The sequence below is a fragment of the Amborella trichopoda genome, chromosome 4, assembly GCF_054954075.1.
Source record: "Amborella trichopoda isolate Santa Cruz 75 chromosome 4, AtrichopodaSantaCruz75HAP2 v2.0, whole genome shotgun sequence".
Taxonomy (NCBI): domain Eukaryota; kingdom Viridiplantae; phylum Streptophyta; class Magnoliopsida; order Amborellales; family Amborellaceae; genus Amborella; species Amborella trichopoda.
Window position 1 is genome coordinate 2,636,539 of NC_142339.1, and position 26,550 is coordinate 2,663,088.

The following is a 26,550-nucleotide window of genomic DNA, read 5'->3' on the forward strand; positions in this document are numbered from 1 at the left end:
GGTCACCAAATTTTGATATATATATATAGTTTTTTTCATTAGTAGGGCGGATCCCTACTGTTAAGAAAAGCTAAAAAAGCTAAAAAATAAAATTCAAAATTCAAGTTAATCGAAAGGCAATTTAAAAAAAAAAAGTTGACTGACTTTCTTTTATAATTTCTACATATATAAATGAAGCATTTCATATTTTACCAGTAAAAATGTTAGGGTCTCTACGTAAATCACTCTTGAATTTTTAAGGGAGAGAAAGAGATTCCTTAAACAAGCTAATTTAAAAAGACACTACACTAGCAGTACAAAGGTAAAGAAAAAATTGTATGAAAAACGAAGGGACATGAACTTGTAGCTACTGCCTTGGATCCAATCTTTGTTCAACTTCTCTCTCTCTCTACCGTTTGATTACTCGACCCCTATACCATTTGACTACTTGAAACAGAAGCAGGACCAGAAGAAAACGAGGGAAGTGTAAAAAAGACACAAGAAGTACTTGCACCCAGCTTCCCCATTTTCCCCTGGTAATGCCATGGATGCTCTTTGAAAAATGCTTACTGCTTTCTTACAACCTCAACCTCAACTCTCTCTTCTTTTTCATCCTTATATTGACTGATTTCAAGATACATACCACTCTTTTAAAGTTGCTTCAAATTCACAGACTAAACCAGAGAGAGAGAGAGAGAGAGAGAGAGAGAGAGAGGTTCCCGATATTATTTCTAATTTTTTCTTTGCCTCAACTGGAATGATCAAAGTAGACCCAGCTTTCACTTGTTTCTTCTTCCTTGTTATTATTCAGCATCTCTTATACTACAAGTCCATGGTGAGTGAAGATGTAATTCAAATTTTTTTCTTTTCTAGTTTTGCCATTGGAGGCTTCTTATCTTTTGGAAACTTCCCATGTGAGCTTTAGATGCAGTTCAAAAGAACCATTGGTCTTTTTTGAGCTTGAAGCTAGTGAAGTACAGATTGGTATTATGTGAAGTTGAGGGAAATGTTTACTTTTGCATGCAACTAATGCAAGGTTTCATTCCTAGAAGAGTAGAATCATGCATGAGTGTTTTCTTCTTTTCTTTGTGATAATTTGATCTCAGTTGTTCTGGAAGCAAACAAAAATAAAAAAAAACAGAAAAGCTAAGGAATCAGCACAAGGAATGGGTCCTTTTGGTTATGAGGTTTGTAGTTTGTACCGTTGGCTGCCCAGTTTAACTTTTCCTGTTCACAATGAAGGATATATGATAGAGGTTGCTTGAGGAGTGTTTTGATCCAATGAGAGCTCTAATGGCGTAGTGTTCTTATGAGGGATCACTAAAACAGAAAATGTTTGCTAAACAAGAATCATTTACTGGTGTAGTGTTTTTATGAGGGATCACTAAAACTGAAGGTTTTTGCTAACCAAGAATCATCTAATGGTGTAGTGTTCTTATGAGGGATCACTAAAACTGAAATTTTTGCTAAACCAGAATCATTTACTGCCAAGCTAATCTCACTTTTATTCATTCCAAGCTGATCACCTATAAAATATGACATCTATTATAAAATGCAATCTAATATTTAATAATAAATTAGGTTATAAGTTATATCAGTTTTTACATGTGGTGCTCCCCATGTAGACCTTCATCCATTGTCATATTGTAGTGTATAAAAAATTGAGTACCTTAGCTTCGATCTTAATATGAGATTCATTTGCAGAAAGGGCATAGTTTCTTCAAAATATTGTGAATTATCATGTAGTTATGTATCGTATCGACTTGCATTGTTCTTTGTTAGTTTATATACTTATTTCTTGGTTAATGCAGGTAGCATGATCATGGGCACGGTCAGATTCATTTGCTACTTTGTTTTGCTTGTGTTACCACCGGGGACTCTCTCGATCTCGAGTGCGATCGATGAAAGGCTTCGGAGAGCAGAATTGAATCACACAACGATCACCGTCGGTCAAGACGGATCGGCGAATTTCCCAAGCATAATGGCTGCAATAGGAAGCATCCCAAAGGAAAACCAGGGAAGGGTGGTTGTGAAAATTAGTCCTGGATTTTATCGGTTTGTTCTATCACCCTCTTGTCTGTAATTTATGTTTGTTCTATTTTTTTAAATTGTTTTTTGGAAAAGTATGTTTGTTCTATCACTCTCTCGTTAATGATTTAGGATTTTTTTTTTTTTTAAAACAATATATGATTTATGATTTTCATTTTTGTTCTATCGCTCTCATGTGTATGATTTATTTAATTTACTTGTCACGTGCAAACACATCACAAATCGTTATTAAGAGTTAATCTCACTTAGTTTTCTCTCTTGGTACCTGAAACTTATTCGTAACTTATATTATGAAGGATGGATTATGTATGGTCACACGTGTGATCACCCTTCCATCAATGGATTGAGGGGTTATATACAGGAGAACCGCAGTAAACACTCGTGAGCAAAATACTATGATTTCTCTCACGAGATTAAAAGCTATCAATCATCTGACAAAAAAAATGAGACAGTTGAGAGTGTACCGATAAAAAATTAGACGGTTGAGAGTGTGCAATGATATTTTAGTTTTAATATGTTTTATTGGAAAATGTTTATATAGAGCCGCGGCTCTAGACAATCAAATTAAAGCCTACCTCAAAAATTTCACTAGAAGAGGTTGTTTTGATGCTGAAATATCTTCAAATTCATCATCTCGACATCAAGATGTATAGATATGAGAAAAAAAAATGGATTTCAAGTTTTGAAAATAGTGCATCTTGTAATGCATTTTTGCATTGTCAATTTTCAAAATTTTCTAGTTTTTATATATCTGCTCGATTTGCATTATTTTTGAAGCTTTAAATTTTATAATTAAAGATAAAAATATATTTTAAGGCTCTTGCAAAGATTTCTAGTATTGAAATCACATTTCTCGACACTACTTGAAGGTGCACTTTACTTTGATTGTTAGAGCCTAGGTCCTTTTTTATATGAACCGGATTTACTGGACATTTGGGGTGATTGTACGTCACACCACCACATGCCCAATAAAAGTATCGATTTTACATATTTAAAAATAACAAAAGTATCGATCGATGTTAAGGGATATTCTGGTCAATTTTAATCATATGAAATTATTTTTTCTATTTTTATTGGGTGAGCGAGGCTGATTCTCATATACCCTCCAGCTCAAACAAGTCTGTAAAGTAAATAAAAGCTCCTAGTCCAAAATGCATTCCCAAACCTGGAGTGGTGGGGTAGATGACCACCCTATAGGTCCATGTCAGGTTGTTGGATCGTCGATTAGGGTCGGCCTAAATTGGCGATTTGGAAAGATGTTGGAAACAAAAAATTAAGGTAGCATTTATGGGGTGAGTAGGCGTGTGTATTTTTCTTTTTCTTTTTTTTTTGGGGGGTGAGGGGTATGTAACCGGTTTAGTTTCTTTTGATTCCTTATCTAGATCGGTGATTTCTTATCCAGATTGATGTATACATATTATAAAAATCGGAAAGATAACATACCGAGGAACAAAATTATTGCCACATTTCACTCACAAGGTGTTCGGTAGGAATTTTTAACCATACATGCGGTCATGCACATATTTATACAAATTAAAAGTTTTACATAAAGTGTCCGCCCTATACAATAGAAGTGAGGTATACATCAAAAACCCATCAAAAAAACATATAGAAGCAAAGTGCACCCCAAAAACCTATAAGAAAAGGTCGTTTGGAGCTATAACACCCCCTTCTAATGCGATTTAAATGGCCAGCCTATGTGAATTGCATCCTCTCTCCTTAAAACAACCGCCTTTCCAAATTTTTTGAAAATTTCGTGACATTGTCATACAATTGTCTATCATTTTATAATTAAAAATTTTATAAATTGCTAATCTTTACCTAAATTTACAAATGGCGTCTTTCCTTTTCTTTTTCTTTTTCTTTTTTACCTTTTGTTTCTTGTGTAACTCCTTTTCATTATCTTAAAGAAATTATTGCTTTTGCTCAAAAAAAAAAAAAAAAAAAAAGCTGTCTATTTTGGGTGTAAAGATGTCGCAACCATCCCTAATAGTCAGGTATGAAATCAGGTTAGGAGTGTATCGCTTCTTTATACAATTTTTTTTAAAAAATTCAAACCTTGTGCATGATTAATAGTGTAGTCCCATCTTATATACATAGGAAACAACATTCTATCTACTAATTGATAATGTTAAACGTTGTACCAAATGCTAGAACAAGACTTTAAATTACTAGTACCAAAAAGGGGAAATTTTGCACATATCCCTTAGTAGCATTTAAAAAATGTCCCCCATATTTTATGTTTTACTTTCATACCCAGTTTTGGTTTTTTTTTAAAATTTTTATTTTTATTTTTTAAAATACTCATGTCTAGAACTCGTTTCAAACATGGTTATTTCTTCTAAGGAGAAATGGATTAAAAAAATTCCAAGTTTTGAGTTGACTATTTCGTAAACCATTTGGTTTGAAATTTCAAGTTCCGAACTCATCTTCACTCTGAAAACACACTAGTCAGCTAGTTTGGAACTCAAACCAACCTACTTATTATTGTTTTTTATTTTATTTTTAGGGTCATGGTTTATTGTCAATAAGTGGTTTGGATTGGCTAATTTACTCCCTTTGAAAAGATAGACAAGTGATGTAGATTGGAACTTGATGATCGACTAATTTCTCCTTTTTTTTTTTTTTCCCTGTAACGAATAAGTTAGAATTTTAAATTTTGACTTCTGAACTAACCGATTCAGAATTTGAACCTTTGAACTAAAAGAAGACTCTTTTCGAAACTTGAAGATCTTAACTGAAGATTTTTTTGGGTAAAATTTAAAAAATAAAAAAAAGAGAATATACCACAAATATAAATATTTTTAAACATCACTAGTAAAGTAAAAAAATAAACAAATAAATCATAAAATTTTATACTCCCAAGGGAGTATACTGTCCCTTTACTCCCTTTGGCAAGGTCCAATCCAGGATTAACCTAAGGACGTTAATTTTGGGGTTATAACCTCTTCAAGCCATGGAGGCATAAAATAAGCTCAATGCAAAAATTTCCTAATTGTACTGTCTATGCACTAAAAAAAACAAAAAGTTTCAAGATTGAATAGTGATCATCCAATTTTTAGCAGTTGAGATCTAAGTTTCAGAGAACTCAAAATTCAATCTTTTATTTGAAAATAATCATCCAACAATTCTTAAGTAGTTCTCTGAATTTTAGATTGAAAAAATCTTCCCAAAAATGTCTTTTGGGTGAAGGTATAAATGTGCATTATTCTCCCGTGGGAGCATAGTATATACATCCTAAATGCCAAAAGAATTCATATCCCAAGGGAGCAAATTGTTTATTTATTCTCTTCAGTGAACCCAATGTGGGAGTACTTTTAGGGTCCCAAATTTAGGGGTCTAATCTTCTCAATCTATATGCCGATCTCAATAAAAAAAGATTTCCAATCGCATTACCCATAAGTTTTATAAAAATAAGGGTGTGGTTTCTATAAGGTTGCAACCTTAAACAATTCAATTAAGACGTACCTACAAATTTTATCATAATATGTAATTTTGTTGTAAAAATTTCTTAGGGTTATCGTAAAATCTATTTTCATATCTAATTAGAAAATTTTAAACTCCAAAAATGGTTAAAATCAAATTGATTTATAAACATATGGAAATCTTGAAAATAGACGGTCTAGATAATGTATTGCAAGATGCACTATTTCTGCGACTCAAATTTTTATTTTTTTTCATATTCATACATCTCGATGTCTAGATGATCAATTAGGGGGTTTTTCAACATAAAAACACCTTTTCCGATGGATTTTTGAGGTGCATATATAAGTTTACATTTTAAGGTTGCAACCTTATATAAACTTTTTTCTAAAAATAATGCCTCAAGATCGAATAAAAACGATCCCTTTTTTTGAAGTATGAGATCTAAGTTATAGAAAACTCAAAGTTCAATCTTTTTCTTTGAACATAAGGTATTTTGTGCTAATATACATTATCAAACCTTTCATTTACCGGTGTTCACCTATCTACAAGATTTGTACCGTTTTGTGAAATTCAAATTGAGATTGTATACAATGAGGTCATTTATCTTTAATACAAGGTGGTCACAATTATTTATAACCATCCAATGTGAAATTTGATAGCTTGGATATATCACAAAGTTCGACAAAAATTCTTTTGAAGTTTGAACTTGGTCAATAGAATGATTGCAACCACCCAATTTTACATCCAACAGTCAAGATTAATATAACGACCTTGTACTAAAGATAAATGGTCTCATTTTATACTTTCTCCTACAAATTTATAACTGCTATCGGAATAGGTTTTAGGGTTAGGAGTTTCCCGTGCCGAAGAGGTGAGGCCTTAAATTTTTATGAGGCCTAAGCCTTACATAATCCATGTCCTTTATGAAAAAAAAAAAAGCATCCAGTCGACATCATGTGGAGGGGTGGAAGGGTGCTTGGTTGCAATTTCATAGGCCATATCCAACGGCCTAAAATTAGTATCATATTTCATTTTTTATTTTTTATTTTAAATAAAATTTTTAAATAAATTTTAATTTTCAGGTGTATTTTTATAAAGGGCGTGGTTTTTATAAGGTTGCAACCTTAAACAATCCACTTAAGACGCACCACCAAATTTTATCATAACATGTAATTTTAGTGTAATTTTTTTTTAGGATTATATAGAAATCTATTTTGATATCTAATTATAAAATTTTAAACTCCAGAAATGGTTAAAATCAAGTAGATCTATAAACATATGAAAATCTAAAAAATGGAAGGTCCAGATAATGTGTTGCAAGATACACTATTTTTAAAACTCAATATATATATATATATATATATCCAGATAATGTGTTGCACGATACAATATTTTTAAGACTCAATATATATATATATATATATATATATATATATATATATATATATATATATATATATATATATAAATTTCGATTTCGAGATGATCGATTAGAGGGTTTTTCAATATTAAAATAACATTTTTTGATGATTTTTGAGGAGCATTTTTATTTCTACATTTTAAGGTTACAACCTTATATAAACTTTTTCTTTTTATAAATATAATTAAATAAAAATGATTAAAAATATTTTAAATAAAAATTTCTAAAATATATCTAAATTTTTTTTGGTCAATATTTTTATTAATTTTTGAAAAATTGTATCATGCGGGCCCTACCACATTTCTACATATACAGTCCAAAAAGAGTAAAGCATCCATCTTAAAGATGGATGCAAGTAGGCGTTCCATCTAACATCCATCTAAAAACAATAGAAACTAACGGTTCAACAGTTTTCTTATTGAATTATTATATCTAGTTTTTAAAATTTATTTATTTATTCATATTTATGATCTCTCCATGTTAGAGATTACATGTCCTTAAAAATTAAGTCTTGAAATCCATCTCAAAAATAGATTTATTAAGGGGCCCGCATTTCTACATATGCGGGCTTGGCCATATAGAAATCGGGTTCATATTTTTTTATTAATTTTATTCAATTTACTTATAAAAATAACCTAAAATCAAAATTTATGTTTAATATAATTTTAAATAAAAAATAAAAAACATGATTCATTGTTGGCCATTGGATGAGCATGGTTGAATGTGCACCTTTTAAGCGTGCGTCCACCATGAATAGTCTACAAGAGAGATGGGATATAAGAGAAATTCTACTTGAAAAAAAGTTAATGAACAAGATGAACATGGATTGCTCTGATGACAATGAGAGCAAACCAACGATGGAGCAATATCCTAGAGGTAACGACAAATAATAAAGAAACGAATAATAGATGGGAGAGATTAACTTAAATTTCGCAGAGACAAAACGGTAAAGTAAACAAAAAAAAGCATGAAAATAGACATCAAAATTGTGCAAAAATATAGAAATATAGAGCAAGCTTGAGATCCATACGTGCCTGATGTGCTCCAAAACCCTCTTTTACTGTAACATCAAAGACAGTGGAAAAGGGAAAGAGAGGCGAACAGAGATGTTTGGCTATATGGGTTTGGGTCAAAGACAATGGAGAAGGAGAAGAGAGGCGAATATGAGAGGTTGAGCACGTGAAGTGGCAAAGAAAATTTTTTCCTGCATTTGCCCGAACTAAGCACACCCATACATAGTGTTGGTGGATGAACACTGAGGTGCAGTGTCGTAAGGGCCTGCGGGCCTTTGCTAGGCACACCCATACAATTGCAGTGCCTTGCGCAAATCACTCACCTCAGCCTCGTCCCACTCAGGGAGACCCGTGCACCAAGACAGGGCAACAGGTCGGGCGGTGCCCACCCTCCCCAAGTATATGCACGATCTCCATGGGAGGGTGAGGGGGGCAGGATCCCAATATTTGAGGATGACGGGCTTCTCACGTCCTGAAAAAAAAAAAAAAAAAAATTAACCCAACTTGGATTTGGGGTGGAATTTGGGATGCCCAATTACTTAAGTTCCAATTCTCAAACTTACCCTGTAAGTCCTGGATAAAAGGCAGGGGCAACAGAAATAGGATTGGTTTCCATTAAGGAGCCCTCAATTTTGCGCACAGAATCGAAGGATGGAAATGGAATGAGAGAGAAGATTTGTTTCCTTGAAAATTTTATACCTGTTAGAGATGCTATTGCACTGCTCTATACACACTAATGGGTAGTAGAAGAAGCTTTTTTGGTAGGAAATTGGAGGAAGAATGCCATCTTTCACCACGTAACCAGAAATCATGGAGGGAGTCATTTGGGGTTGTTTTAGAGAGAGAAAAGGTTCGGAAGTTGTGTGAAAACTTAAACCATGTTTTCTTATACAGGAAATATATGTGGATTTGGTTTCAAAATTCAAATTTCTCAGAGGCAAAATATGAATGCTTAAAAGAAAATCGTCATGTCTATTTTACAGTAGTTATTGGGGAGTTGTTAGAGATGGTTGTTGTGAATTATTTGCTGCAAAATTGTTTTATCTTATAATTCATTTTTGTTTGGTTATTAAGATGTTTATATGTATGAATGTGTTGTGTTTTGAGTCAAGAATTTGTATCATAGATAGTAGTTACCCTGTTTTCCTACAAATTGGTTTTAAGTGCTAAGTTGAATACTTGAATGTTTAGACTTGGTGTTTGTATGGGTGTATCTGCTGTGATTCGCGAGAGAGAAACTTGTGTACCATATAATTTTACGATGGGATTTCTCCGCAAAGTCTTCGACACAACACACACCGTTTGTTGTGTATGAAGGATTTCTCAAATTATTTGTACACTGTTTCTAAACTTTTATTAGTTGAAGTTTTGATAAAAATGGTACTCAACTTGTATGAACTCAAGTTCCTAATTGGTGAACTCGAGTTCCTAATCCGCGTGAAGGATTATGAGAATTGGTGTTTGGATGTGAAGGCTCTTTATGGAGCAGATACTAATTAGTTAAAATAATGGACAGCTTACTGCTATAAGAAGAAAGCAGTTGGTGTTAAGTATGGACATAAAACAAATTTGAGTTAGTATGGGTATGCTGATAATGTAAAGCATGGTGGCTGTTAACGCTTATAAACAAAAAGGCAGCTGTGAAAGTGATGCCCCAAAGGTGAGGCTTCAAAACTACTTGCATGATTGGCATTGGCTGTACAACTTAAATGTCTAATGTCTCGAACGGACTTATTGGCTTTTTTAACCGAATCTTAGAGGAGAATGGTATTTTCAGCAACTTCTAGGCTACATGAAGATGGTAAGGTGTACAACATTTATGAAGTACCCATGAAGTACCCCTTGTGCCTGCTGCCTGGTACTACAAGACTGATAAATATTTTTAGAGAAATAGTTTTATGAAGTGCTCATACAAGAATGTTCTCATAATTACTGGTTGTTGCTTCGAATATGGTTGATCAATTTAGGGAGGCTATGAAATCTGTTTTTGAAATGACAAGTTTAGGTTTATTGGACTATTTTCTTGACATTGAGGTTGTTCAAGGTAAAAATTGAATTTTCATTACTCAAAGGAAGTATGACAAACAAATCTTAACATGACAACTCTACTAAAGGTGATGGATCTTATTATAGGCATAGCCTCATGCATGCTGGTTATGATTTTGGTTCCCTATAACCAATTACATCGCAAAGTGAGGAATGACGAGCTACACCAAAAGATGTAGTCGTTATGGCAAACATGATGCAAGTTCATGCTAGAGGTATTTATAAAAATACCTATGAGATAATGCAGATTCGTGTAGTATCGACATTATAGCCATCATACTTGCTGACAATTAGCGAATTGATCGGATTAACCAACTAAATTTTGCTTTCCTCATTGTTTGATAACAGAGGTCGAGGCCTCTATAACAGTCGGATGATAGGAAAAGTCATAGCCTAACCTGTGGATTCTTGTACTAAAAAACACATGCAAATATGATTCTCCCTAGATAGTGAAATCTATTGATATGAGGAAAACAATAAAAAAAGTTTAAATTTATTGACACGAGGGACATATTTACTAGTAATATAATATCTGCATTGGCCTAACTCACTGAGACACTTATCGAGCAATCTTGTACTTTATTGAGATAAAAGAATGGAGAAACTTAAAATCAATTTCTACTAATTAAACAAATTCGAACTAGGTAAAAGACAATTTTTGGAAGCCCAGAACACAACAGTTATACAAGCAAAAAACTGAATTTTATTATTTATAAATTGTGATCATTGGTTCCTAGTCATCTAGTGAAAAGTTTGAACCTTGTGGCTCTATAGTGATGGCCACGATGAAGGGAGAATCAATGATCAGAAAAGCATGTCAGGTTATATTTTCATTTTTGCTTTGGTGCTTTCTTGGTTGTCTAAAAGGGAGCTGATTGTGGCTTTTTCTGCTGCTGAAACAAAGTATGTGACAACAACATTTGGAGCATGTCAAGCCATTTGGTTGAGAAAGATTTTTGAAGAAACAGTAAAATGAAACATTAGATGGCTATTTTCTTTTGAAACATATTGGTGATTGGTCTATTAGAGGATATTGTCCAGCATTTCAGAAGCAAGCAGGGGCAATGTTCTATTCCATATAACACGTGAAATTTTCAAGGTGAAAGAAATCAGTTTTGCATGTTGCAAGTCAGAAAATAAAAATTGCTGATATTTTCACCAGCTTCTGAAATTGGAAAATTTTGAAAGACTGAATCATCTATTGGAGTTGACATCATTTGCAAATCTGAGTAAGGGAACAATGTTGGAAACTAATCTTCAGTTTTTAATCCAGAAAATGTGGAGCAAATTTTTGAAATTAAATTTGGGCCGCTGGAATTTGGAAATGATTATTACTATTTTGCAATAGTTATTGGATAGTTGTTGGGTGGTTATGATAATTGTTTTGCTGTGTCTTTCAAGTATGTAATGAAAAGAAAATTGTACGAAAAATGCTAGAGACAATATCAATGAAATAGTAGTACAACAAAATTGTTCTTTTCATATCTTGTGTTTGTATTGAGATGTTAGTCATATGTATAGGCTGTTTTTTGGTTAAGAATTGGGAGATATCATCTTGTTTTGTTTTCTAAATATAACATGGAGAAGGTGATTTACGCAAGCGAGAGAAAGGATGCCAAAATTTAGGTTCTCTCTCTTAATATATTTTTTGCATAAAAATTCCCATACAAGAATTGTGATATGGACCCATCTGATGAACTTATGGATTGTTATGCTTCTATTGGTTTTGATTTGTTTTATTTTGTCTCATATAATATTTTCATAACTTGACTTTTTCTTATCTTCACTGTTTCTTTTTTTCTTTGAGCGACACACTGCACACACTACCCATCTGCTATGAAAACATGACACAAGACATTTATGCTTACCCTCCACTTTGTGTATGTGTAGGGAGAAGGTACAAATCCCCTATAAGATGGATTTTGTTACGCTCTCTGGAGATGTTCGAAATCCACCAGTAATTTCATGGAATGATTCCACATCCACAATTGGTTCAACGTTTATGAGTGCCACGGTGATCATTGAAGGGATGTATTTCATAGCCACAAATATTCAAATTGAGGTAGCAATGACATTTCAATTACCTAATTATATCATATCTGTTTTTTGTATTAAATGCTTATTTTCTGATGCTGTTGAACCATTTTTCGTAAAATTAATGTTTATTTATTGTAAAAGAGATTTAAGAAGTAATCAGCCGTAAATATAAACACACTAATATATCTGTGTAATCTGTGAAAAGAGCGATACATGGACCATCTATTTTCTGGTATTTGACCATTTTATACCTTTTTTTTCATTTAATAAAATTCCTTGCTTGATAAGTAGGCCTCTAAGCTTTTTAACTCAATCATCTACACCCAATTTCAAATCCGGATTAATAACCTAAGCGTGGTTGCTACACAGTTTGGTTGAATACCCTTGAACACTCACAGTTCTATCCCATATTTGTCATCAGCATTTAATTCCAACAAAATGAGAAATTTATTGTTATTATTATTTTTTAGCATGTGGACATCCATAGCTTTCTGAAGAGTCCTAGATAATGCAATCCTATTTGGGATGCCAAGGTAGCCCTGTGAACCAGGCATTTTATGAAGTTTTTCTATTTGACCTATTACAGTTCAGCCATATGAAGTGACTTTCAGAACCAAATTTTAAGCCTGTCAATCTATCGCATATTACATAACATGGAAGCATTCAGAGTCACTATTCAAACTTCTATAGTACCATTGCACATTAGATGTGTGGTATAGGCATGTATGCCCCTCAATATTCAATTCCCGCCATCTGGAAGTGATCCTTGTATCACTTTTTCTTCTCTTGCACTCTGGAAGTGATCCTTGTATCACTTCTTTAACCACTTCTAAAATTGTCTTGTATCATATAAATACGTTCTTATATTATATTTCAAGGACCATTAGTAGGTCTTTGGTTAGACTAGTGGCTGGATTTTAATCGTTTCTTTTGCTCATTTTCTGCTGTTAAACAAATCTTGCTCTGTCTTTTTCCCTCTAGAATATCCTGCAACTCTTCTTCTTAACAAAAATATCCTGCAACTCTTCTTTGGAGGGGTTTTAGCCCATCATTTTTAAGGAAGGAAGTTTTGCTAAGGTCCGCAACTCTGTCTTCTTCCTCTTCTCTCAATACTTGGTGGAATTGTCATGCTACTTGGTGGAATTGTCATGCTCCATTAATTACTCAATGGCTGTTTGCGTGGTGGAATCATCTGGTGAAATGCCTTTATTGTTGCTGGTTTTATTATGTTTATGCATTTTTATATTGCTTATGTTTGCATTAGTTTCATGCCTCAGACCTTGTAATTTGCAAGTGGAACTGATCTTTAGTGACGTGCTATTGCCTTGTAATTATGATATACCCAGTAAGAATTCCTTGAAATCCTATCATAGTTCTTTGTTTCGTAACCTCAACGTCTGACCTCTCATTAGAAAGTGTTAGAAAATGCCTTTTGGTCCCTCTTGGTTCCAAGGAATCCAAGCAACAGCCAACACAACTTCTTTAAGAGAAGCCACCATTATCTCTTGCATGGATCATTTGATAGACAAATTTGGGGAAGGGATGAAATATGAAGATCCCCTTGTATGTTTATCAATCGCTTCATTTTTCTTATTTAATGTAGGCTGATTATAATTGTAGATATGGAATCTCCCTTGATTCTATTGGTTAATCTGCCAATTTCTTGATTTTTTTAACTGGTCATGGAGTCCTTTTCAAAATTTTACATGTTGATTTTCCCTTACCTAGGTTTTATTGATTTATTTTCTTTAGAGTTTACTAGTTTATTTGTTATTTTATTTTGTTTTTACCTGTTGATTTGGCACTTTAACTGGTCATAAAGTTTTTTTTTAAATTTTACATGTTGATTTTCCCTTACCTTAGGTTTTATTGATTTATTTTCTTTAGAGTTTACTAGTTTATTTGTTAGTTTATTTTGTTTTTACCCAGTGGTTTAAAAACAGATCAGTGGCCCGGATCGCGCACCCCAAAAACCCATCCGGATCGGTGAATCGGCGATCCGGATCGGGAATTGTCCGAATCGGTCGGATTAAACTTTAAAAAAAAATCTAAAACAATTATTAAAATTCATTATAAATGCTGTTTTTTAGGAATCCAATAAGAAATCGGGGTACTACATTATTAATTTTCATTTTTTTCATCAATATGTGAATATTGAGATGTTTTTTCTCTGTATGAACTTATTTTAACCGTTAAATTTACATTACACAAAAGAAAATCATAGAACTATCATGGATGAAGTATATAATCATACATGGACTACAATAAAGAATGGTTTTTTGATAAGAACCTTTTAGTTTTTTTTGACAAAAACCTTTTATTTTTTTACAAGAAATGTTTGTTGTATTACATTTTATTTTTTTTAGCAAGAACCTTCTTTTTTGAAAAAAAAATACTTGTTGTATTATTATTTTTTTATAAGAACTTTTTTTTTTTTGACAATAACTTTTTATTACTTTTTATTTTTTTGACAAAAACCTTTTATTTTTTTGACAAAAAAAAGAAATTTGACAAGAAAAAGAATTGATAAGAACCTTTCATTTTTTTTTATAAGAAATTTTTTATTTTATTGATAAGAAAAAAATTTGACAAAAAGCGAAAATGATAAAAAAACCTTTCATTTTATTTTTTTTTTTACAAAAAACCTTTTATTTTTTTTAAAAGAAAAAAAGTTGACGAAAAAAAAGAAAAAAACAACGTTTTCTCCATGAGAGGATTCGAACCAACGTCCTCCACACAATGAAGGTATGTGATAACCGGTATACCACATGCTACTTAATGATATTAAAAGCGCAAACAAAATACTATAATATACCAATGTTTCGAGGCTTCAAGCTAATACCTTTTAACATTATCCCACATCCAAAAGGGAAAAGGAAATGTGAGTGCATAAATGCTTCTTGGTACTCCACATTGGCAACACGTGTGAAGCAATGAGGGTCACGTGGCGAGGTGTGCGGACCATAGGTTCCTAGTTCTGAACCTATTTTACTTTGAAATTTATAAAAATGCCCATGACAATACGCACTGCAGAAGAATCGGGTGGGTCATGCATGCTGTAGAAGAATCGGACGGGTCATGACGTAATAAAGCGAAGAATCGGGAGATTCATGACGTCACCCGGCGATTTACTGTACAGAATCGTCGGTTCTTCTCTAGAACCGGTCGATTCCCGGTTTTACAAAAGAATCGACACGGGACGATCGATTCTCGGTTTGAATCGGCCGAGTCGGCGGGTCGTGACGTCATGAAGTGAAGAACCGAGAGATTCATGACGTCACCCAACGATTTACTATATAGAATCGCCGGTTCTTCTCTAGAACCGGGCAATTCCCGGTTTTATAGAAAAATAGACACGGGACGAATGATTCTCAGTTTGAATTGGCCGATTCCGTGTCGAGACGGCGACTTTTAAAACGCTGTTTTTACTTGTTGATTTGGTACTTTTTTCGGTTTTTATAGTCGATTAATCATTTTCTTAGATTTTATTGGTTGGTTCACCCATTGCTTTGGTTTTACTTGTTGATTTTCTATTAAGTAGGTTTTGCCAATTAATTTGATTTTTCTTTAAATTCTACCATATAGTTTGCCTGTACTTTTGATTTTAATAATAGATTTGTAATTTCCTAAGATCACCATTTTTTGGTAACGGTGGCCTTTGTGTAGGATTAAGAAATGGCCCTACTTGGTCTACTCCTAAATTCGTGAGTGACAGACTTTTGTGATCCCAAATGTCCGAGAAACACCTCCAGAATGACTGTGAGCCTTTAAATAAATTTTTTTTTATATATACATAAATGGGTTCCTTTTTCAAGGAATTGCGTAGATGCCCAAATGGGGCCTTACTCTTCCTGTTGGTATTTTTCTTGGATCAGCTATCTTCCTATTCGTATTAGCAATCGATCTGAATTTCTTGTGGCCATTATCATGGAATTCTCAAATTGTTGTGGGTTTTCACATTGATCTTCTTGCTCATGTTTCCACTGGTCTTCCCCTTATATTTGATTGATTTCAAAATTTCCATATTACCTTTGTTTCATTTGCTTTGATATCATTCCTTTTTGAATTTAGTTGCTGATCTCTCATTTTTTGTTGCATGTTGGTTTTTTTTCTCATACTGTGATTATTATATTTGTTAATTTGTTTCTTAATTGAGAAGAATGGTTCGTGAGATTTACAAAAAAATATTTAGAAATCGAATATTTCTTGTAAAAGAGTTTTTACGAAAGTGTGCAAGGTCAATGTCTAGATGCAAGAACACCAATATGAACCCTAGAGGGCTGCATTATGTGCTTGTTTTAAAGTGATCCATGGCATTGATCGTGTGCCATTGTTTTAATCTGCAATAGTCATTCATGCGCAGGTTAGTTTTTAAGCGTAAATAAGGTCTAGGACTTTTTATTTACAGTAGTTATGCAGACTTGGATCAGTTTCTTGCCTACTATTTCCGGGGCAGCAATCTGTGGACTAGTATTTTACATTCTTATTTTCTATTTGAAGCTATGATATCCCAATGGAAGACCCAAAAACTTAATTATACCCAAATACGTTTACTTGGGAGCTCTTCACCAAAGGATCACAATCCTCATCTACAAGGGAATATGCTGAGCATCATTTCTTGGTACTTTCTTCGGTTTTTATAGTCGATTAATCATTTTCTTAGATTTTATTGGTTGGTTCACCCATTGCTTTGGTTTTACTTGTTGATTTTCCATTAAGTAGTTCTCACCAATTAATTTGATTTCTCTTTAAATTCTACCATATAGTTTGCCTGCACTTTTGATTTTAATAATACATCTGTAATTTCCTAAGATCACCATTTTTTGGTAACGGTGGCCTTTGTGTAGGATTAAGAAATGACCCTACTTGGTCTGCTCCTAAATTCGTGAGTGACAGACTTTTGTGACCCCAAATGTCCAAGAAACACCTCCAGAATGACTGTGAGCCTTTAAATTATATATATATATATATATATATATATATATATATATATATATAAATGGGCTCCTTTTTCAAGGAATTGCTTAGATGTCCAAATGGGGCCTTACTCTTCCTGTTGGTGTTTTTCTTGGATCAGCTATCTTCCTATTCGTATTAGCAATAGATCTGAATTTCTTTTGGTCATTATCATGGAATTCTCAAATTGTTGTGAGTTTTCATATTGAACTTCGTGCTCATGTTTCCACTGGTCTTCCCGTTATATTTGCTTGATTTCAAAATTTCCATATTATCTCTGGTTTCATTTGCTTTGATATCATTCCTTTTTTAATTTAGTTGCTGTTCTCTCATTTTTTGTTGGACGTTGGTGTTTTTTCTCATACTGTGATTATTATATTTGTTAATTTGTTTCTTAATTGAGAAGAATGGTTCGTGAGATTTACAAAAATATTTAGAAATCGAATATTTCTTGCAAAAGAGTTTTTAAGAAAGTGTGTAAGGTCAATGTCTAGATGCAAGAACACCAATATGACCCCTAGAGGGCTGCATTATGTGCTTGTTTTAAAGGGATCCATGGCATCGATCGTGTGCCATTGTTTTAATCTGCAGTAGTCATTCATGCTCAGGTTAGTTTTTAAGCGTAAATAAGGTCTAGGACTTTTATTTACAGCAGTTATTCAGACTTGGATTAGTTTCTTGCCTACTATTTCAGGGGCAGCAATCTGTGGACTAGTATTTTACACTCTTATTTTCTATTTGGAGCTATGATATTCCAATGGAAGACCCAAAAACTTAATTACACCCAAATACGTTTACTTGGGAGCTCTTCACCAAAGGATCACAATCCTCATCTACAAGGGAATATGTGGAACATCATTTCTTGCTCTAATTAAACTGCAATGGTCTGTTATATAGTGAACAAGCTATGATACCGCTATTATGATATTCTACATTTATGGCGCTAAATTATGTTATGCAGTAATATTGTATAGTGATTTATTTCATTTCTTCCAGAACTCAGCACCAATTCCTAAGAATGGGGCAGAGGATGGTCAAGCGGTGGCCTTACGAGTATCAGGTGATAGAGCAGCTTTTTATCATTGTAGATTTCTTGGATACCAGGATACTTTGTATGATGAGAGGGGCCTCCACTATTTCTATAAGTGCTTCATTGAAGGTGCCATTGACTTCATTTGTGGCAATGGTCGATCCCTCTATGAGGTGAAATCTCTCTCTCTCTCTCTAGGCAAGTGATTGATTGGTAGAGATAGACTGTTGAAGTAGGCTTTGGTAGTCATTGTCGTCGCATAAGTAGATCACTGATTCTTTATCTAATTTGTTTAATTTTGAGCTCAGGATTGTCGATTGAGTTTTATTGGCACTAGTAGATCATGGATCACAGCTCAAAAGAGAGAGAGCAAATCCAATGAAACTGGATTCTCATTTGTAGGAGGTCAAATCACTGGACAGGGGGCGGTGTATTTAGGACGACCATGGGGTGCATTTTCAACAGTCATTTTTTCTAGTACCCGAATGGACCAACTGGTCATCCCTCAGGGTTGGGATGGTTTTTGGTCAGAGAAGGACAAAAGCAGGTAACTCTCTCTCTCTCTCTCTCTCTCTCTCTCACACACACACACACACACACACACACACACACACACACACACAGAGACAATTACATGAATGGACATGTATAGGTCGCAATAACTTAGAATTATATATCCTTATTGGCACTCTTTTCTAGCTAAACTGGATGAAAGTATGCAAGAGGATTGAGATGCATATATAGCTATTCAGAATTTCAGATAATTTGTAATTTTGGTGAACTGTGACTAACTAGAGCAGTAGGAGTAGCAGCAAGCTAAACATATGGGGTAACTAGAGGATATAGAAGCTTGAGTTGGAGGAGTGAGTTAGAACATGGTCTATGCTATCTGTATTGTAAGGCTTCAAAGTTTTTATTAGTTTAAAACACAAAATAGACCTATTTAAGAGCCAAATTTAAATATACAAGTAAAATAAAGATTTAGATCTACTACTTCAACCACAAGTTGCTGTCGACTTGAGATTTAATTTATCATAAATCAAAATGAAAAGAAAGAAAAAATAGGGAAACAAAGGTAAGGATTTGGATGTATTAGCATCTGAACTTTTATGGTAGTACTATTTGTACCCCAATGTTTTACTCTGAATCTTTTATCTAGTATGAAAATTGAGTATCTCTTGCGAGGGGTTAGTATGAAGTTTAAAAAAAAATGTCCTACCTTTAATATCCATGTTATCTTTGAAACAAAAAAAGAGATCTGCTTAAGAGGCAATTGAAAGAATTAAGAGAAACAAAGAACTAGACAAACTTCTACCGCAAGTCATTATATCATGTGTATCCAAGTACCATATATGCCCCAATCTTTCATTATGAATCTATCAACTGGTATGAATGTTGTATGCATCTCTGGTATCTCTTGTGAGGCGGTAATTTTAACTGTAAAAGTTTATTTGGAAAATCACTTATGGTCATCTATGCCCAAGTTTTTCCATGTCTCAGAATGAGACTAAGAGTTCACACTGATTTGCTTCCATAATTTAATGACAATGGCACTTTGTGGGGTTGCTTTCTAACATTACTCTTACAATCATTAACAATAAAGAAATTAAAATATACTAAAATCCAGTGATAGGGTGCGTGTTGTACCTTCATTTTCTTCAGTGGCTGTGATTTGAAATTGTAGGAATCTTCATGGTTTCTTTTTAAATTGGTTTTGACGTTTTGTGCTAATTGCCTTTTGCTTTTTCAAATACATCTCAAATATTACTAAGACCTCATACAATTTTTGGTGGTATTAGCACCGTATACTATGCAGAATATGCCTGTTGGGGACCTGGCGCCAACACCACAGGAAGAGTTCCGTGGTCTCACAAGCTGACCGAGGCTGAAGCCAAAAAGTTCAGGGAAAAGGACTACATTAACGGATCGACATGGATCATTGCGGGTATGTTTGATGAGCCTGTAATAACTTTATATTTCAGAATATTACATGATTATAAATTCTTGAATTTGCTTAATGCAATATGATTCAAAGTCAATTTACCCAAAAAAAATTATTGTTCAAAGCGGTGTTTGTCTGTTTGATAGTTCCAAATCGAATCATATAAACTTCGGATATTACCCCAAACTGGTGGGTTAGTGTTTTAGTGTCTAGTTATTTTGCAAATTCATCTCTCCCTGCCAAAAGTTCTGTCTCTCAATCTCTTTTAACGATTTTTCTCTCCATTGCTATTCTACAAAGAGCATTTGGTGCAGAGTTTCTATCTCTCCAACCCCATTTGAATCACCAATTTCTCTATCTTCTCATGGTTTCAAATTCGGTGTAAAGCTGCTATCTCTAACGTAGAAATTCTCACTGCCATTGCTACTCTGTTTTCCCTCTCTCCAGGATCTCTTCTCTTTTAGATTTTTCAATTGTATTCTCTGGTATTTTTTATTTTTCCTCTCACTCTAACTACATCTTCTCTATCTAAATCCTCATCTTTCTTCCCTTTCATTGTTTTCTTAGATTTGACCCATCTTTGCCCTTTCCCTTTGAACCTCTTTCTCTAGACTTCTTGCGATGGTTTGCTAAATCAAACTCCTGTCTGGTCTCTGATTCTTATGGTTTCCTTTTTTTTAGTATATCTCCTTTTAATATCTATTTTCCAGTGAATTCATTATTCTGGTGAGTCTATCGGTCTAATAATTTTGGGTTCCCATTGCCTTTCTTCTAATTCGTGCTGAAAGTTGCTTGCTGAAATGATGCAGGAATTTTTTAGTATATACATGTTACTCATTTCATTTCCATGTATCCACGTGTTGATTAGGAATTACTGTAAATAATACTGCTGGAATGAGCCTTTGCCCTTCCTTCCGTGTGGGTCAAATATAAAATCCTAGGATGCAACTCATGCGGTTTTACATTGTCTAGTTTTTCTATTTCAATGTTGTGATTTTCAGGCCTGTATGTTTATCTAGTTGTCCTCTCACATAGGTAGTAATTTAGATTTTAGAAGATTCATAGATTGTATCTCTCTAATTCTTTATTTGAATATATTTGTCTCTTATTTATTTATTAGTCAACTCCTCGTAGATGATCCATTAACAGATTTTTTATTTTGTACCCATTGTATTTGTATTTGCCAGATTAATTTGAGGCACTCCACTGAAGATGTATTCCATATGCTTGCAGTTTGAATGACAGAATTAACAAAGGGCATTTCTGGGTTCTCTTTGGGGTGCGTTTCATGATGCCATGGAATATAATGTTTTCCTGTTATATTACTCGGAAATGAGAGAGGGCTAATTCTTTTAGTCAATGGCTATGTGAGATCCTTCTCAAGAATAATTTGTTTTAATTAGGCTATTGTTTTCTCCCTCATTACTTATTACTTTTCCGTTCACATTGCTGAATGAATGATGTGAAGTTTTGGGGATTGTAAAGTTGCAGTGTTCTGGCACCTGTACATGTTTCTCTATTTTAATCATGGTTTTCTTTTTCTTAATGAAGCATGTGTCCATGATACGATTAACATTGTTATGGAATGAGAAATTCTCTTATAAGCTCACGCTTGTTCCACTAGCAATTATAATTAGTCACTTAGTGCAGTCTACATCCGATTTCACGCTTTAAACTTCTGATGCCAAATCTACTTTGGTTTGTTATGTACTGCTTTTGTTTCCTATATTTATCTGCTTTATATTTTTTTTGAAATGTTATAATCTGTTTATATTTTTAATATCAAAGATGCTTAATTTGCTGAAATCCAAATTCTATTGCTGTTTCCTAACTTCTGGGCTTTATTCATATTTTCCGTTGCCTTCCTTGGCAAATTTTCTGAAATCCAAATTGCATCATCCATTTAGGCCCCTAACTGAACTGATGAAGTCTACCACTAATTGCCTGGTGAGGGTATAACTTTTGAACTTGAGACTGTTTTTGTTCCAGGCCAATAAACTCGAGTTAGTCCTTACAAATTCTAGAACATGGAACCCTTTTCTTGAATTTTATGTCTAGAAGCCTTACGACTGTGACTTGGCAGAGTTTCACTGTCTCAGTGATTCTTCCAGTTCTTTCTTTAAAAAGTTAATATCATAAATCTTCGGATTCTTGGGCAGAAGTTCACCAAATGTGGGTGAAGTCTGTAACATTCACATTTCCTTATCATTTTTGCTTTTCAATTAACCAGGAAAACTAGTCACACGGAGCCATACATGCTTAATTCACATTTCCTTATTGTCTCTTTTCAACTAAGAAGGGCAACGTTTTGGCCGGAAATTAAGCATGTATGGCTTCATGTGACTAGTTTCTCACATGTCTCAGAGAAACATATTTGAAGTAATAGCTAATTTGTTTGTGTAGTTTGAATGTGCTTATCATAATCCTATTATACTCTTTCAGATTTGTGAGTTGCAATCTCTATCTCATTTGAGTGCAATTTCTAAGGCATGTTTGGACTGCATGTTGCCAGAAAAACAAAAAAAAAAGATCAGTCCTGATCTCAAAACTTGGTCCATCCAGCATTCAAAAGCTTGCTGTGCAAAACAGAAAAAATAATGAACCTAAGCAATGCTAGGGAGAATATTTTATTGCTGCAATGGTGATTTACTCAACAGCACACGAAGGAAAGGAAAGAAAATGATGGATCAGGTGAGGAGTTGAAGTAGGGCTAACCCAACGTGCAAGAGCTTGTCGAGGTACATATTTATGTCTGAAAGGTGACTAAGGGACATATGCAGAGACCTGTTGGCATCCTCACAGCTCATTGGCATAAGCATGCATTTGCCCATAATCTCAACCGCCCCTGTGTAGTCCTTATGAACATAAAATTCATCTGCTGTGTTTTGCAAATCCCCAAGTGCTGAAATGTAGTCGTCATTACAACTGTCGAGGACCATGTGAAGGTTTGTCTGGTTCCAGGACTCACGCCACAACTTCTGTACATAATTACTTGTGCTTGTTGTATTGTCAACAGAAAATTTTACAGCTATGCCAACGAGTCCAACCAGATCGGCCGTGCGGCTGCTTGGGTCCAAGCTTATCGTGTTCACACAGAAGTCGTAATACTCTGTGTGGTTGCATGCATCCTTGAGTATCTTCGATGGCTCTGAGGCTGCCTTACTAGAGAAGGGGTCCCTAGCGATTGTAGGGTCTAATAAAGAGAGGAAGAGGAGGGAGAGAGCCATGGCTATGGTGAAAGACATGGTTCAGAGAGAGCTTTTTTCTTCTCTGTTTCTTGTTCTGCTCCCTTCAAGAAAGTTATGCAATGCAATGTATGTAAATCCGTGTACTGATCATCCTAGTTTTATAAATCCTGGTTATGGTTCTCTCAAGCAGTTTCCTAAATCTTATTTAGGAAAGGTGTACCGTTTATACGCCACCTTTCCTCCATGCATGCCCTACTTGTTATAAAATTTGCATGGATATCTCTCTTTCTTTAATGATGGATATGCCTCGCTTTCATAAAATTGAGATTCTAAAATTTGGCATGGATATCTCTGACATGAATGCTTTCCGAAAAAGAGATTTTAAAACCTACGTTATGGGTAGGGGAGGAAAATGGGTCGGGTCGGGTCGGGTCGCGTGGGACCGTGGACTTAACCGGTCGACCCTATCGAGTCAACCCGAGTGGGTTCAAGTCTTGATTTAAAATTGGACCTAACAGGCGGGGTCGGTCCAATTGACCTTTAAACCGACCGGTATATATTAGTATAAAATGCATTTAGATAATATTAATTATAAAAATAAATTCTATATATTGATAGGATTATCGACCCTTAGATCTGTTCTCAAACCACACAAGGAGCATAGGTGCTAATTCAAATCCTATAGGCCAAACCTAATGTTTATTGGTATACAGTGCGAGCAAATCATTTCTCTTATCATAACCCTACTTTTTTTAGAAGACCCCTATTTCTATAGTCACTACCTAATATAAATAATTATTAAAATTAAGACGTATCGGAGTTGAGATCCAAGGTGAAACTGGGCAGTTTTGACGAGTTGTAAGCTGTAACTGAGCTGTAAAAATTCCCAATAAGATTAATTATGATTAGCCCTCCAAAGACCTAATTGTATTGAGATTAATTATGATTAGCGTCATTGGTATGTATCGGATTGCCATTGGGGCCGGGGCATGTGGACTTAAGGTGGCTTGGTTGGGGCCATTGGTGTGCCCTGTTCACGAGGACAAAACCATTTTTAGGCCAGGCCTCGCGTAGTAAAAACGATTTGGGCCAGGTTGGAGCAAAGCTGCAGCATCTTAAGCTACTTCCTTTAACTCTCGTGACTCATTGGAGAAGATGCCAACCTATATATCTTCTGTTTATTTTTCATTTTTTCTTTGGATTGTTCAGTGGAAGGAATTGAATTATTTTTCATTTTTTCTTCGGATTGTTCGGTGGAAAGAATTGAACATGAGAGGTAGCATTGTTAATGTCAACTGCTAATCATTTAGTCTAAATCTGATCTCTACCAATCTATAAGTCTAGAGATCTACATTTTCATTTTTGGTCGCTAATTTGTATTCACACCTCCAGCAATTATAAATGAGAAATTGTAGTTAAAAATTGAAAACGTAGTAGTTTAAAATTTTTATTATGCATTGGCTTTTCAAATAGTGTCATTTTCATGGAAGTTGGTGTCCCTATCAAGCGTGGTGGTTTTTATAGGATTATTTGTTGCAATTTTTGAGAAAGAAATTTTGTATTGTTTTGGGATGAGATTTTTGCACCAAAGTGATCCTTATTCGTGAAGGATTTCTCGAACTCCGGTCTGGTCTTTGATTCTTTACGGTTTTTTATTTATTTTTATTTTTTATTTTTAATATATCTCATTTTAATATCTATTTTCTGGTGAATTCAATGTTCTGGTTAGTTTTCTGGTCTAATAATTTTAGCTTCTCGTTAACTTTCTTCTCATTCGAGCTGAAAGTTGCAGATTTGCTGAAATGATGCAGGAATTTCTAAGTATTTACATGTTACTCGTTTCATTTCTATGTATCCACTTCTCGATTGGGAACTACTGTAAACAATATTTGACACTTGCTTCTGTGTGGGTCAAATATAAAAACCTTTGATGCAACTCAGGGCCTATTACATTCTCTAGTTTTTCTATTTCAATGGCCCGTTGGTTTACCTAATAACCCTCTCACTCTCGTATAATTTAGAAGTTTCATAGATTGTATCTACCCAATTGTTTATTCGAAGATATTTTCTGTCTCTTTGTTTCTTTGTGTATTTATTGGTCAAATCCTCTTTAGATGATCCATCAATAGATTTTTTATTATGTACTTGCTGTATTTGTATTTGCAACATTCATTTGAGACTCCCCACTGAACATGTATTCCATGTGCTTGCAGATTGAAAGATAGCATAAACAAAAAGCATTTCCGGGTTATCTTTGAGGTGCGTGTCATGATGCTATGGGATAAAATATTTTCTGGTCAAATTACTCAGAAACATGAGATAAGGCTAATTATTTTACTCAATGGGCTATTTGAGATCCTTCTCATGAATAATTTGTTTTAACTATAAATTTTGGCCATTGTTTTCTGCCTCATTACTTACTACTTTGGCCTTCACATTGCTAATGATGTGAAGTTTTGGGATTGTAATGTTGCAGTGTTCTGGCAGCTGCACATGTTTCTCTCTTCTGAAGTTGTTAATCTTGTTTTTTTTTTTCTCTCTTAATGGATCTTGTACCCATTTTCTCCCTTAATGGTGTCTGTACCCATGATAAGATCAACATTGATTTCACATGTGAAATTCTCTTACACGCTCATGCTTAGCAACTCTTCATGAGCCACTTAGTGCAGTCTACATGTGATTTCATGCTTTAAACTTCTGATGCCATATCTACTTTGGTTTGTTATGTGATGCTTTTGTTCCCTATATATATCTGCTTTATATTTTTTTGAAATGTTATAATCTGCTTTATATTTTTAAAATCAAAGATGCTTAATTTGCTGAAATCCAAATAATGTTGCCATTTGCTAACTTTTGGGCTTTTTTCATATTTTCCATGCCTTTCTTGGCAAATTTGTTGGAATCCAAATTGCATGATCCATTTAGGCTCCTAGCTGAATTGATCAGGTAGTCACCAATAGTTACCTTTTTTGGCCCAGGCAATTTAACTTATATTAGTACTTAACAAATTCCAGAACTTAGCATCCTTTTCTTGAATTCCAGAACTCGGCATCCTTTTCTTGAATTTATGTGTAGAAGCCTTTCATTGAGACTTAGCAGAGTTTCACTGTCTCAGTGATTCTTCGAATTCTTTACTTAAGTTTATGTGGTTAAAAGTTGGCCATCGTAAACCTTCGGATTCTTTGGCCCTCATATGATTCTACTAGTTTTTCACAGGTCTGAAAGAAACATGTTTGAACTTGAAGCTAATTTGTTTGTAGTTTTGTGCTTATCAATCCTATTATACTCTCTGACATTTGTGAGTTGCAATTTCTATGTCATATTTGAGTACAATTTCTTAGGCATATTTGAAGGGCTGAACCAACATTGGAGTTAATTACAACTAAAAAAAATGGTTCTTATTATCTTTTTTTCTTACCGGGTATTTTGGCTGCATGTTGTATAATCCCAAAAAAAAGGAAAAA

The 26,550-nt window shown here is 34.1% G+C and overlaps 1 protein-coding gene across 21 annotated transcripts; it reads left to right on the forward strand.

Annotated features, from left to right (window-relative positions):
- Positions 1-367: 367 nt before the first annotated feature.
- LOC110006467 (putative pectinesterase 53) lies at positions 368-26,550 on the forward strand. 21 transcript variants are annotated; one of them, XM_088864332.1, is made up of 8 exons: positions 368-515; positions 1,791-2,034; positions 11,824-11,995; positions 17,923-18,129; positions 18,265-18,503; positions 19,756-19,901; positions 25,300-25,345; positions 25,563-26,550. In XM_088864332.1, exons 2-7 carry the CDS (start codon positions 1,796-1,798, stop codon positions 25,302-25,304), a joined length of 1,008 nt encoding a protein of 335 aa, XP_088720458.1. In that variant the 5' UTR covers positions 368-515; positions 1,791-1,795; the 3' UTR covers positions 25,305-25,345; positions 25,563-26,550. The 21 variants fall into 21 exon arrangements, 15 of the variants coding, with proteins under 15 accessions (XP_088720458.1, XP_088720456.1, XP_088720457.1 ...); XM_088864330.1 differs by lacking the exons at positions 25,300-25,345; positions 25,563-26,550 and adding exons at positions 21,132-21,177; positions 22,341-23,272; XM_088864329.1 differs by adding an exon at positions 21,132-21,177 and having other exon boundaries at positions 369-515; positions 25,300-26,550.

Bases quoted from the DNA above. Each gene is read 5' to 3' on its own strand.
- LOC110006467 (XM_088864327.1), top strand. From the start codon at position 1,796: ATGATCATGGGCACGGTCAGATTCATTTGCTACTTTGTTTTGCTTGTG. The intron at 18,130-18,264 runs GTGAAATCTCTC...TTTTGAGCTCAG, and splicing joins ATGGTCGATCCCTCTATGAG to GATTGTCGATTGAGTTTTAT. The intron at 18,504-19,755 runs GTAACTCTCTCT...TGGTGGTATTAG, and splicing joins TCAGAGAAGGACAAAAGCAG to CACCGTATACTATGCAGAAT.